At 51.2% G+C, this 14,603-nt stretch overlaps 1 protein-coding gene across 1 annotated transcript; it reads left to right on the top strand.

Moving 5' to 3' along the window:
• Nucleotides 1–451: 451 nt before the first annotated feature.
• Ssc4d (scavenger receptor cysteine rich family member with 4 domains) lies at nt 452–11,637 on the top strand. The gene is made up of 10 exons (XM_038344323.1): nt 452–617; nt 2,294–2,329; nt 2,469–2,774; nt 4,478–4,555; nt 5,065–5,379; nt 7,101–7,178; nt 8,563–8,637; nt 8,750–9,061; nt 10,046–10,123; nt 11,321–11,637. Exons 1-10 carry the CDS (start codon nt 452–454, stop codon nt 11,635–11,637), a joined length of 1,761 nt encoding a protein of 586 aa, XP_038200251.1.
• Nucleotides 11,638–14,603: the final 2,966 nt, after the last annotated feature.

The raw sequence follows: 14,603 nt of genomic DNA, 5'->3' as shown, positions 1-14,603 counted from the left end.
AACCCACCAGCCTGCCGAGCCCATATGTCATTCTTTGTCTTCACACACCTCAGCTACAGCCAAATGCAGCTCCTTAAAAAATGTCCCTACTCACCCCATCTTCCCCTTTTGTGAATGGACCTAGGGCCTGTGTGAGTTCAGCAAGGGCTCCAACACTGAGCCACACCGCCAGCTCCTCAGTAAGGGATGATGTGTAGGCTCTCTACTGCCGAGCCATTCCTCCAGATTCTCAGTGGCAGATTCTAGGCAAGCACGCTACTGAGCCCACATGGCCTGGCCCACGCCCATCTTTCTCATCTTCTAGCTGCTGCACTTGTCTCTCCCTCCACTAGGAATGTCAACCCCATGTGGATATGTCCTTCCCCCCTGCAGCTGGCCCATGCAGCTGGAACTAAACACTGGGGATCTTGAATTCCAAATGGTCCAGCTGTGACCTCTCCTCCGATTCCTGATGGGACCCTCTGAAGAGCCATTCACTGGCTGGACGCACAAGGAAACAGAGATGCAAATGGGTCCCCAGCCTGAGGAGTGGAGCCGGGGATGGAAGCCTGGGGATGGGGGTGCAGCCCCTTTGCCCCTCCCCCCAGCACTGTCCTTGCTTCTTCTCTTCCCACTGGGTGAGTATCCCCAGCCAGCCCCTGCTATTCCTCTCTAACTCTCAGTTCTCCCCACTGTCAACCATGGCAGGAGACCAGGCATGGTGGCGCATATCTGTCATCCCAGTACTTAGAAAGTCAGAGCAGAAGAGTCAGAGAATCAAGAACATCCTCAGCTGCATATCAAGTTCCAGGCCAACTGGGGCTACATGAGACCCTGTCTTAAAACAACAAAAACAAGCCAAGCAGCGGTGGTGCACACCTTTAAATCCCAGCCCTTGGGAGGCAGAGGCAGGCGGATCTCTGTGAGTTCGGGGTCAGACTGGTCTCCTAAACGAGTTCCAGAACAGCCAGCCCTGTCTTGAAAAACAAGCAAACAAGCAAAAGGAACAGGACAGGCAAGATGACTCAGCAAGTGAGAAAGCTTGTCACCAAGCTTTTTTTTTAGAGGACCTGAGCTAGATTCCTAGAATCTGCATAGTGGAAAGAGACTCAACTTCCCAAGGTCTATAGCCTCGGCACCTAGGAGACAGAATCAGGAGGCTAAAAAAATTCAAAACCGTACTCATTTTCACAGCAAATTCCAGGTAGGCCTGGACTATATGACTTTTCTCAAGAAATCATTGAAAAGGGACTGAAGCTATGGCTCACTGGTTAAGAACACTCGCTGCTCTTCCAGAAAACCCAAATTCAATTCCTAGCATCCTCTTTGTGGTTCACAAGGACCCCTAACTTCAGTTCCAGAGTATCTGATGCCCTCTTCTGGCCTCTGGCGGTACTGCTTTTAGTGCACAGACAACGTGTAGGAAAACACCCACACAATAAAACAAAATTTCCTTTTTTCTTTCTTTCTTTTTTTGTTTTTTGTTTTTTGTTTTTATTTAAGTACCGCCCATAGTAGCAACCACATTTTGGGCTATGAGGGCCTGGAGGATAACTCTGAGCCTACTCACTACTACTCACTCTGTAGACCAGACTGGCCTCAAACTCACAGAGATCCGCCTGCCTCTACCTCCCAAGTGCTGGGATTAAAGGTGTGCACCACCACTCCCAGCTAGGGAATAAAATAAATTTGAAAACAATACTAAAATGGCTAGTGAGATGACCCGGCAGATGAAGGCACTTGCTGAAACCACCCAAGTTCGATTCCTGAGACTCATGTGATAGAGGTAGAGATCCAACTCATAGAAATTGTTTTTGACCTCCACATACATACACACATAAATGGTGGCCCACGCCTTTAATCCCAGCACTCGGGAGGCAGAGGAAGGTGGATCTCTGAGTTTGAGGCCAGTCTGGTCTACAAAGCAAGTTCCAGGACAGCCAGAGCTGTTATTCAGAAAAACCCTGTCTCGAAAAAAACAAAAACAAAGCAATAATAACTAATTCTTAAAATGAAAAATGACACCAAAAAACTGCTTTGTGGAGAGAGAAGCCTCGGGCGCTCAGATTCCTTGCAGGTAGCAGAGGGAGCTACTGAGATTTTGCTATCCAAACGAATGGGTCTGGAGCCCATCTGCCGAGACTATGGACCTCTGGGATAGGGAGGGTGGGGGGTTGTCCCACAGATGAGGCCTTTCGAAGAGGAGGCCTCCAAGGGGAGGAGAGTGATGGTGAGACCGTGGGGAAGGGACAGCTGTGTGAAGGGACCAGTTCCCCAAAGCCGAGCAGAGACTCACGTTCTTCCTCTGTTTCAGCCAGTGCCCTCCAGCCAACTCCGCTGCCCTTTCCAGGTAGGTTCTGCCTCTACCCCTTCATCTGTTCGCGGATACTCCCAAGCTGACCCAGCCACACTAGTTTGAAGGATCCCATGGCATCCTGTAGTTTGGGCTCCCGATTCCCCAACCCACCGGCTTGTCCCCCTTTTTACAGAACTGAGGTTGGTAGGGGGCCCAAGCCGCTGCCGAGGGCGCCTGGAGGTCATGCACAGCGGTTCCTGGGGCAGTGTTTGCGATGATGATTGGGACGTTGTGGATGCCAACGTGGTGTGTCGTCAGCTGGGCTGTGGCCTGGCCCTGCCAGTGCCGCGGCCCCTCGCCTTTGGCCAAGGCCGAGGTCCCATTTTCTTGGATAACGTGGAGTGCCGGGGGCAGGAAGCTTCTCTGAGCGAGTGTGGCAGCAGGGGCTGGGGTGTCCACAACTGCTTCCACTATGAAGATGTGGCCGTCCTGTGTGATGGTGAGTGAAGGAGGGGACGCCGCGGGGCCAGGGAAGCTGACTAGAGCACTTCTGGCTCACGGACCAAAGGGACTAGCAGGGGGTGGGGCTTGAATGCCCACACAGAGTACCCCTCCTGGGTTTTCTTTTCCTATGATTAGGGATTGAACCTGGGTCCTCCTGCATGCTAGGCTATCACTTTACCACTGAGACACATGCCCAGACCTGTGTCAGAATGTCTCTAGGCAAGTAATCTACCACTGAGCTGTGCTCCACCCACCCCATCCATCCATCCATCCATCCACCATTCCTTCATTTATTTGACATGAAGCCTCATGCAGACCAGGATGGCTTGGAACTCCTGATTCTTCTCCTTCCACCTGCTAAAAGCTGAATTACAGGCATGAATCATCATACCAGACTTACCCCTCCCTTTTAATAGACCCCTGGGGTCTCTCTGGCCACAAGCCCTGCAGTGCTTAGAGCTGCAGCAGAACTCAGAGTCGCTGGCGTTGAGAGCTGTTATCTAGCCGGCAAACATGAGCGAGAACACAAGCTGCAGGTACAGCCTAGACTTTCTGATTCTTCAGGTCTACAGTAGGGCCTGAGAATTTAATTTTTCTAGTAAGTTCCCCAGGGATGTCAACTGCATTAAGTACTGGGCTTAAGCCGTGTGGTGGTGGCGCACACCTTTAATCCTAGAACTTGGGAGGCAGAGGCAGATGGATCTCTGTGAGTTCGAGTTCAGCCTGGGCTATAGAATGTGTTCCAGGACAGGCTCCAAAGCTACACAGAGAAATCCTTTCACAAAAAAAAAAAAAAAAAAAAAAAAAAAAAAAAAAAAAAAAACAGAGAGAGAGAGAGAGAGAGAGAGAGAGAGAGAGAGAGAGAAAAGCAAGCTGGGCTTAAGGGACTGGAGAGATAAGAGCACCAGCTGCTCAGGTTTGATTCCTAGCACCCACATAGTGACTCATTAACGACCCCTAATTCCAGTTCCAGGGGATCATCTAATGCCCTCTTCTGGACTCCATCGGCACTCCATGTATGTGGGGTATAAATATATAAACATACAGGCAAAACAATCATATGCATAAAATAAAAATAAATAAAGAAGCTGGCGAGGTGGCTCAGTGGTTTAGAGTTCTGGCAGGACTTGGAGAGGACCTGGGGTTGGTTCCCAACACTCACATGGTAATTCACAGACATCCATAACTCTTCTGATCTCTGCAGACATCAAGTATACACACGACATGGTGCACAAACATACGTGTAGACAAAATACTCAGACACATGAAGTGAGCAAATCTAAAACGTGTTTATAATAACCAATCAATAAACAAAATGAACAATAGAGAGCACCCAACATGGACCTCTGGTCCCCAGGCGCACATACATGGTGCACGCACCTACACATATACATGCACACATGTGTACACCATATATACACAACAGCAAAAAATAGTAAGAACTAGGCCTTTGGACAGGCATGGTGACACATGCCTATGACACTAGGATTGGGGAAGCAGGAGGATCAGAAGTTCAAGGTCATTCTTACCTCCACAGCAAGTTTGAGGTCAGACAGTGGTTCTCTAAATCCAGGACTTGGGGCTTTGATCCTGAAAGCAGGCATCTTAGAGCTGTAGACTCCTGACCCTCACATGCTGTGTGAAGATGGTGAACGGAAAGATCCACGCATCTTTGCTTCCTCCCTCCTTCCTCTGCAGAATTCTTGCACACACAGCCCCCAACAAGGAAGGTGCTGACCAGTGTAGCACCCGCTACAACCCTCCAAAATGGGAAAGGTAAGTCATGCTAGTGTGGGGAGACCCTTGATAGGCTAGAGGAGGCGACAGGAGGGGGGTGAGGGCTTCAAGGTCACAATAAAATGGAGGGACAAGAAGAGGGAAGACCCCTGAGGGAAGAGGGACCCATCTATCAGGGAGGGCTTTGTGGAAGAGGAAGGGTGACAGCTACAATCTTGCAAAGTGAGGGTTTCTTTGGGCCTCTGGACATGACAAACAGGAACATTCGAGAAGGCCAGTAGAGCAGGGATAGAAAAGAAAAGGCTGGTTTTAGGTCAGGATGACACACTCTAAACTGGTTATCCTGGGACCCACAATCCAATACTCTGGACTGTCAGAAGGTTTGGTCAAGGGGCGAGCAGGCTAGTTTATCCCTGCTTGGGTTTGGGTCCTGAGGCCCTAGGGAGGGCTCTGTGCTTGGCTAGGTGCATTGATGAAGTGGATGAAAATGCCTTCTCGTGGCTCCATAAGATGCTGCTTGTCCCACCTTCTCCATCCACCTTCACCAGGTGAGGGCAGCGTGCGCCTGGTGGGCGGCGCCGGCCCGTGTCAAGGCCGGGTGGAGATCCTGCACGGTGGTCTGTGGGGAACCGTCTGCGACGATGACTGGGGGTTGCCCGATGCTGCTGTTGTGTGCCGCCAACTGGGCTGTGGGACCGCCTTGGCCGCCACCACTAATGCCTTTTTCGGCTATGGCACCGGGCATATCTTGTTGGACAATGTTCACTGCGAAGGTGGCGAGCCCCGCCTGGCAGCCTGCCAGAGCCTCGGCTGGGGCGTACACAACTGTGGACACCACGAAGACGCGGGGGCGCTCTGTGCAGGTGCCCGGAGCAGGCGGGGGCGGGGCCTTTCGAGGGAGAAAGGGTGGGGGAGGAGAACTGGAGGAAGCGAACTAGGGCTGGGTGGGGAAAAGGGCTCTCTCCAGAAAGGCTCAGAAATTACCTGTATTATCTCAGGCCTGCGCTGGGGAAGCAACTTAGAATAACCCTCATTATTCTCACATACTTTAACTATATAGAATATCATAGTATGCCTCTGTTATTAGAAATGCCTCCAGAATTTTCTAGCCATTTCCAAGTATTCTTCATGGACTATTTAAGAATAAAGCAAAAAAAAAAAAAAAAATTCCATTACTCCCTCAAAGATACTTTCAAAGCCCCTATCTGCAAAACCCTGCTCAGTTATTTACAGTTCTGAGGATGTAATAAATAGAATATTCTCCTGTATGTCCTACTTCCAATTTGGGAGGTGTTTTCAGTAAATAAAAGGTAGGCATTGGGGTGGAGGATGTAGCTAGATAAAGGAGTGCTTGCCTAGCATGCATGAAGTCCTGTGTGTAATCTCTAGCCCCGCATAAACCAGGCACATACTGGTACATACCAATAACTCCAGCACTCAGGACATGCGCCATAATGAATTGGTCATCCCCTACTACATAACGAGTCTGAAGCCAGCCTGGGCTACATAAAACCCTGTCTCAAAGTAAAATAATAAAAGGCTGGGCCTGGTGGTACATTCCTTTAATCTCAGCTCTTAGGAGGCAATGACAGGCTGTTCTCTGTGAGTCCAAGGCCAGACAGGGCTACTTAGTGAGACCCTGTCTCAAAGTGAAATAAAATAGATGTGATTTTTGTCTTGCTGAGGCAGGGTCTCAGTCTAGTCCAGGTTGGCCCTCCTCCTATATTAGCTTCCCTAGTGCAGGTATTACATGCACTGGCCCCCCACCCACTCTATCAGATGAGTTATTATCGTCGTGTGTTGGAGACTCAAACCCAGAACGTTGGGCATATAAACCAGGTACTCTACCACTGTGCTAAATATACCCTTATCCCAGCAAATAAGATTTGTGGGGCCAGAACACCATTTCACAAACAGACAGATGGAAAGTGTCTGCGGCAAACCAGGTTATCATTCCCATCTTACAGATGGAAAAGTTGAGGTACTAAGAGGCAGAGCCTTACCCAGAGTCACCCAGAGCCCTAGCAGAATCACCACTGACCTCACTCAATGGAGTTCATGCTCCCTCCCTTTCTAGCCTCATTTTATCTAGAGAATAGGATAAAGAGTTTATCTTTTGTTTTAGCCTGGCCTTGAACTCAGTACTTAAAGGGTGACCCTACACTTCTGATCTTCCTGCCTCCACCTTCCCAGTGCTGGCACTACAGGCATATACGACCGCAATCATTTCACAAGATGTTAGGATGGACCTAGGGCTTTGAGCATGCTAGGCAAGCACTCTGCCAGCTGAGCTATGTATGTCCTCAGCCAGAAAATTAGCCTTGTCATATTCTGTGAGTCCCTCGGAAATGAGCAGAGGTCCCTAGCAGGCAAAGCGCTGCATCTTTGTATATTGTACACATTGGGCTTCTTGAGAACACGGGGCACAGAAATGAAAGCATGTAACAGGCTTACATCAGTCTATGTGCCACATAGATTACTGCGGTCAAGGTTGGGTGGGGCTCCTCATGTCCTGGCTGGGCTCCCAGCCCTGCGAGACCACCTTAGCCCTATGTCTGACCCTCTGTCTTTTCTCCCGCTCCAGCTCTGGGTCCTCCGACTTTCACTGCAGCGCCTTCCTTGGCCACGAAAGAAGACTGGGCATGGCGCACTGAGCCAGCAGGTGAAGAGCCCGCCCTCCCAGCTGCCGGGGTTGGGACAAGGCTCCAGGAAGGGGTAGGAACTAAGGAAACTGTTCTAGAAGACACAGGAAAGTGACTTCGGCTAAGGCTTTGGAGCAGATAGTAGAGATGGGTAGAAACGAGCATGGATGACATTCAGATTCTCTGAAAGAAGAGTGGGTAAGAGATTTCTTTAAAATGTTTGTGTCAAGCCGGGCGGTGGTGGCGCACGCCTTTAATCCCAGCACTCGGGAGGCAGAGGCAGGTGGATCTCTGTGAGTTCGAGGCCAGCCTGGTCTACAAGAGCTAGTTCCAGGACAGGCTCTAAAAAAGCTGCAGAGAAACCCTGTCACGAAAAACCAAAAAAAAAAAAAAGAAAAAGAAAAAAGAAAAAAAATGTTTGTGTCAAATCAGGGATGGCTGCTGAGGTAGGGAATTGAGAGTCCATGTGAGGGAATTCAAATTGGAAATCAAGGTGAGAAGTTTGGAATTAGAGCTACAACTATCACTATGATTCCAATTAGTATACCTGGGACTGCAGGGATGGCTCAGTGGTTAAGAGCATTGGCTGCTCTTCCAAAGGACCTGGGTTCAAGTCCCAGCACCCACGTGGCAGCTTGCACCTGTCTATACTCCAGTTCCAGGGCTTCTGACACTCTCATACAGACATACATGTAGGCAAAACACCAATGAACAGGGCTGAAGAAATGGCTCAGCGGTTAAGAGCACTGCCTGCTCTTCCAAAGGTCCTGAGTTCAATTCCCGACAACCACATGGTGGCTCACAACCATCTGTAATGAGGTCTGGTGCCCTCTTCTGGCCTGCAGGCACACACACTGACAGAATGTTGTATACATAATAAATAAATATTAAAAAAAAAACATCAATGAACATAAAATAAAAATTAACGTATTTGAGAGTTGAGAGTTTTAACTCAGTTTACATCCCTCACTCAAGCATTCCATCCCAGCACCACAGGGATGAGTCGAGCTCGGAGAGCTTTGGAGTCCAAAGCCAACCTAAAGGACACCTTGTCTTCAAAACCTAAAAGATTTTAACCCTAGAACTCTGGAGGCAGATCTGAGCTCAGCCCTGTCTGTGTAGTGAGTTCCAGGCCATTGAAGGTTACAGGAGAACCTGTCTTGAAAAGAAAGAAAGAAAGAAAGAAAGAAAGAAAGAAAGAAAGAAAGAAAGAAAGAAAGAAAGAAAGAAAGAAAGAAAGGAAGAAAGAAAGGAAGAAAGAAAGGAAGAAAGAAAGAAAGAAAAGATGTTTATTTCTATCAAGCTTTCTGGCGACTTCACAGATAGCTCTGTGGCTCTGGGCATGGGTGTGGTTAATGGCTTCCTCGCCCCCCACCCCCTTCAAAGGCTCCCCTGTCTCGACAGCTACAGGAGTTGGTGCCCTGCCTTCCAGGGATACCATGCGGTTCAGCACGGCAGCCTGGGCCTCGGGGAAGAAGAGTAAGTGACCTCCCGGGTCCCGCACAGGGTGGGAGCGGGTGGGATGCGGGCTGCAGTAGGGATCTCGCCGCCCCAGCCCGGCTACTCTGGCACCGGCCTGTGCGCCCTGCAGGCGGCAGGCTGCGGCTGGTAGGCGGCCCGAGCCCGTGCCGCGGCCGCGTGGAGGTGCTGTACGCCGGGGGTTGGGGCACCGTGTGCGATGATGACTGGGACTTCGCGGACGCGCGCGTGGCCTGCCGCGAGGCGGGGTGCGGGCCCGCGCTCGGAGCCACGGGCCTTGGCCATTTCGGCTATGGCCGAGGCCCCGTGCTGTTGGACAACGTAGGCTGCACCGGGACCGAGGCCCGCCTCAGCGACTGCTTCCACCTGGGCTGGGGACAGCACAACTGCGGCCATCACGAAGACGCCGGAGCCCTGTGCGCAGGTGAAGCTGCAGCGCGGGGGATGGGGGGTGGAGTCCGAGGAGGAATGGGCGGGGCCACCCGCGGGCGCTTTGGGCGATTTGGGCGGGGCGCCGGCGAGCCGGGCGAGCCCTGAAGACGCACACTCTGGGGTGTGCGCATGCGCTCGCAGACAATATGAGCGAGGCTCTGTGTGGGGCGGGGCACGAGCCCCCACACAGCCTCGTGGGGGTGGCCCCTTGAAACACTCGCAGCGGGGGTGGGGCCCAAACCTAAAAGGCATGGGTGGGGTCGTGCGCCTGCGCCTACTGCCTCGTGGGCAGGACCTGCGTAGCCTTTAGGGCCGGTTCAAGATTGAAAAGGCGAGCAACTGCACGCAGGCGCCCACTGTTTTGTGGGCGGGTAGTCGAGAATGGGCGGGGCCTTGCCGCGCATGCTCTGTGGTGAGGGCTAGGCAGGGTCTGATGAGGAATGGGCGTGGCAGTGTCTGCTGCATTGCAGCGGAAGTATTACGCACAGGGGAGTAGCACTGCTTGCGCCTGTGCTGTAGCGGTGTGACCGGAAGGGCGAGTCCTCTGCTGGGAGAGAATAGGGCGCGACGTAGGGAGGGTTCGTGCTGTGCTGTCTCCGACTTGCAAAGGGTTGTGTGATTCCCTCCCTGCTGAGTCACGGTTCCTACTAAGTACTAGTGATGGAGAGGAAGCAGGTGGAGTAGACTACTTTCCCAGAGAGCCTTTGACTTTTCAGAGAAATCAGTGGAAAAAAGGCCGCTTACAAAGTCTGACGAGATATGGTGTACTCCTTTTGTTCATTGCTTGCTACAGAAAGTGGCATCTCCATCTTTATTGGCTGCCCAGGCCTCGGGGGCCCTCCTGTGTCTTGGCAGTTCTCAGGGGTCCTTTCTGTCTCTACAACATGGGAAGGTTAGGAGAGGTGACCTGGCTTTAGAGAGCATGTTTCCCAACGTGACAGCCCCCTACTTTTTTTTTCTGCCCTTGCTGAGCCAGGCCCAGAGGAGCTGGGACTCCAAGTCCAGCAGGATGGTTCTGAGACCACCCGAATGCCCAGTCCTCGGCCCAGAGATGGTAGGTGCTTACTGCCACTGAAAATGAGGTTGGAACCTTGGGGTGAAGATGGACCTGGGCTGAGGAAGGGCAAAGCAGAACTGACCAGGTCCTGGAACGCTTGTCCTTCTGTGCTGTTCCAAGGCCTCACTGATGGGAGTCCAACACCCAGGCAGGAGGAGGTGGATTTTAAACTAGAGTAGTCTGGAACTGGGAGTTGAGAGTAGGGGATAGTCCTGTGGGTGGAGTGCTTGCCTGGTTTGCAGGATCTTCAGGTTCAGTCTCTAGCCATGTCATCGTGGGCCAGCCCTTCCTGACCCCTGGCTTTATCTGTGACACAGCACCTCATAAATTGTGTGTCTTGGAACACCCCTGTAATCCCAACACTTTGACTGAGGCAGAAAAATCAGTTCAAGGCCAGTTCTGTGTATTTGAAGCCCACCTGGGTCTCACAAGTCTAAATACTAGAGCAATCTAGAGACTTCTAGTGTTGGGAATCGAACCGAAAGGATAGGGATCCAATCTAGGAGCGAGAGAATGCAGAATTAGGTGTGATGGCCCACAGCTTTCATCAGAAAAACAAGTTAGCTCAGGGAATCCAGGTGCAGAAGGGGAGACAGGAAACTTTGGGGGACAAGAGAAGACATGGTCACATACCCCAGGTAGCTAACCTATGGCTAAGGGACTGAGACTGTGAGCAGAGGCCTTAGCAGAGAGCACAGCACTGAGTCACGTGTTGTTTCTTCAATCTCTAGTCCTGCTGCCCAGCTTTACTGTCACCTGCTGTCCTGAGTGCTCCCAGGGCATCCCTTGACCTAGTCTAGCATGGAAGCTTCCAGCATGTCAGTTTCTCCTTTTAAAAACAGTTTTTTATTACTTTGTTTCATGAGGGTCTTACTGCGTAGATCTGGGCCAGGCTGGCTTCAAACTCGCAGAGCTTCGCCTGCCTCTGCCTCCCTAGCGCTGGGATTAAAGGTGTGTGCCACCATGTCCAGCATTATTGGTGTCTGTGTGTATGTGCATGCATGTGTTCACATCCATGTGAACACACAACAGTATGAATGTGAAGGTCAAGGACACAACCTGTGGGAGTTGCTCTTCTCCTGTCACTGATTGGGATTGGGGGTAGAACTCAAGCCATGTGACTTGATGGCAACCATGGAGCCATCTCTTGTGCCCCTGGGCTCTTCTGACCCTCCGGCCTTATCTCCAACACAGGGCACCTCCGCCTGGCTAGTGGAAGCCACCGATGTGAGGGGCGGGTAGAGCTCTTCCTAGGACAGCAGTGGGGCACTGTCTGCGATGATGCCTGGGACCTACGGGCAGCCATTGTCCTGTGCCGTCAGCTGGGATGTGGCCAGGCTCTGGCAGCCCCCGGCGAGGCCCACTTTGGCCCAGGCAGAGGCCCCATCCTCTTGGACAATGTCAAATGCCGAGGAGATGAGAGCACCTTGCTACTCTGCTCTCATATCCGCTGGGATGTCCACAACTGTGACCACAGCGAGGACGCCAGTGTCCTGTGCCAGCCATTGTGACACAACTGGCTGTGCCCTCTGGATCATATCAAAGGAACCTATGGGGGAACTGCCCCTCCTTTTCAAGGATCCCCTCCTGTGATTTCTGCAGTTCCTGGTGCCCCTTTATCCCCTTGCAGGGGGGAGCTACACTGCAGTACACCCCCCCCCTCCTCTTACTGTGTGGTCTCAGACTGTTGTCACCTGCTAGAGGCCCAGTACAGTGAACGTGGTAATGTGCCCAGTCAAAACATGTGGGAGAATGATTCACCTCTGCTCTTTGGGGAAACTCATATAGTACCCCCAACCATTCTTCTCTCCATCCATATCCACAAGGCTTGGGCTCATGGCAAATGCCCTTAAACACTTCTAATGACCTGTTTTGGTCTTCCCCCCCCCCCAAAAGAGGGGAGGCAGAAGGATTGGGCTGTTCTTTCTACAGACACTGTCAGGGGACTGCAGAAGGTCCTAGGTCCTCACCTTCCCTGCTGGGTGAGGACCTGGACTCAGATGGTGCTCGGCTGAACAAGGGGGCTTCAGGGGACAAAGCAGGGAGAGGAGGAGCCCCTTCCTGCACCATCTCTGATTTCCACTGCCCCCGGCACAGAGCCTCCACTCTGCAGTAGCAAAGAAGCCTGGAGGCCTGTGGCCACTGTTCTTAGGTGCCAAGTCAATAAAGCATTATTCCTTGGTCTTTTAACTGAGGTCATTGTTTGAGAACCTGTATTGGGGCTGCTGGATAGACTCCAGGCAGGACTTTCTGGAGAAAACCCGGCGTAGAGATGAAAGGCTGTGGTCCAAGAGCATCATCCAGTTCTTCACTGGCTCATCACAGCCTGGAAATGCTGAATCACCATGGAGCCTCGGGGCCTTAGAGGAGCTTCTGGTCATCCTCCCTATTCTGTCACACACTCACACATCTAGATCCAGGAAAAGAGAGGAAGTCCAGCTTCCAGTCCCCGTACTGAGGGTGCTGAGGAAGGAAGAGCGCTGGAAGTTCCAGGCCAGCCAGAGTTAGAGTGAGAGAACCTGATAGAACAAACTGGGAAAATTAAATGACAAACAAAAGCCACTACTCGGGTGGTATCCACCTGTGCTGTCACCTCTTCGAAGGAGTCTTTGGCAGGAGGATCAGGAGTTCAAGGTCAGCCTGGGCTACAAAAGACCTTGTCTAGAGGGAGAGACCCTGCCTGAATTGGTGGTGGTGGTAGAAGTCTGTGATCCAAGCATTTACAGGCTGAAGCAAGTGGATTAGGAGTTTAAGGCAGCCTGGGCTTCCAGAGAGGCCCCACCACCTTCTTCCCTTTCCCACCTATGCATTTCTAGATTGGGTTTTTGTTCGTTTCTTTGTTTTGTTCTTCAAGACAGGGCTTCACTGTATAGCCCTGGCTGTCCCGGAACACACTTTGTAAATTAGGCTGACCTCAAACTCTAGAACAAGAGTTGGAAAACAGTGTGAGCTGCCATACAGGTGCTGAGACTTGAACCCAGGTTCTCTGGAAGAGCAGCCAGTGCTCCTAACTGCTGAGCCATCTCTCTAGCCCCTATTCAGGATATTCTTTGCTGCTTTCTTTAGATTTCATTTCTGCTTGCTTGTTTTTTCTGTTTGTTTGTTTGGTTTTATTTTTGCAGGACTGGGGATTGAACCTAGGACTAATTCATGCAAGGCAAGTATTCACTGAGCCACAACTCCTCCAATTGTTACCCCACACACATGGATTTTTTTTATTGTGTGTGTGTGCTCATGTGCATGCGTGTGCACTCATACATATATACAGCATAATTACAGGCTCCCCTGGAGATCAGAAGAGGGTGTCCTATCTCCTCGAATTGGAGTTAGAAGCAAGTTGTGAGCTACCTGATTTAGGTCCTAGGAAATGAACCCAAGGCCTCTGGAAGAGCAGCCAGTTCTCTATACTCATTCATTTCTCTAGCCCCTCCCCATTTTATTTTTAGGTTAGCATACAAGGTATTAGATACCTGTCTCTCTCTTTCTCTATATAGTCTCTCTCTTTCTATTTTTTAAAACAGGGTCTCACTCTGCAGCCCTAAGCTGGCCTAGAACTCATTATGTAGGCTATCCTTGAACTCACCTCCTACTTACTGGGATGAAAAGCCTATGCCACCATGCCTGTTTAATTATGCCTTTTTTTTCTTTCTTTCTTTTTTTTTTTTTTTTTTTTGTTGGTTGGTTGGTTTTTGGTTTTCGAGACAGGGTTGTTCTGTAGCTTTGGAACCTGTCCTGGAACTAGCTCTTGTAGACCAGGCTGGTCTCGAACTCACAGAGATCTACCTGCCTCTGCCTCCCGAGTGCTGGCATGCGCCACCACCGCCCGGCACTAATTATGACATTTTCAAACAAAGTGTGAGATCGTCGATTTTCCTCCTCCTCACCTCCGTCCCCATCCCTATCTCTCTCACATCTGCCCAGTCTCTTCCTCCTGTGTCCCCTCTTGGTTTCCTCTCCACAGGGTTTTACCCACAGCTGCATCCTGGAGGAGCAGTCTGAGCTCTCAACCACTGAGCCATCTCTCCCTCTTGTCCATTTCTCAGTTGGCATTTTGCTCATTAAAAAAAAAAAAAGAAGAAGAAGCCGGGCGGTGGTGGCGCACGCCTTTAATCCCAGCACTCGGGAGGCAGAGGCAGGTGGATCTCTGAGTTCGAGGCCAGCCTGGTCTACAAGAGCTAGTTCCAGGACAGGCTCTAGAAACTACAGGGAAACCCTGTCTCGAAAAAAAAAAAAAATTATGTGTATGGGTGATGTGCCTGCATGTCTGTCTGTGCACCACATGCGTGCCTGGTGCCCGAGGAGGCCAGAAGAGAGCATTAGGTCCCTCAAGATTAGCGTTATAGACAGGTATGAGCTTCTATGTGAGTGCTGACTCGCTCCTGGGTCTGCTGAAGAGCAGCCAGTGCCATTTGTTAGGTTGGGAGCATAGGTCCCAGTCCCTCGCATCTATCCCAGCCCCCAGGCCTGGCCTGGACTT

This window comes from Arvicola amphibius, chromosome 10 (genome assembly GCF_903992535.2).
Source record: "Arvicola amphibius chromosome 10, mArvAmp1.2, whole genome shotgun sequence".
Lineage (NCBI taxonomy): Eukaryota > Metazoa > Chordata > Mammalia > Rodentia > Cricetidae > Arvicola > Arvicola amphibius.
This window is presented reverse-complemented; position numbering and strand designations above follow the sequence as displayed.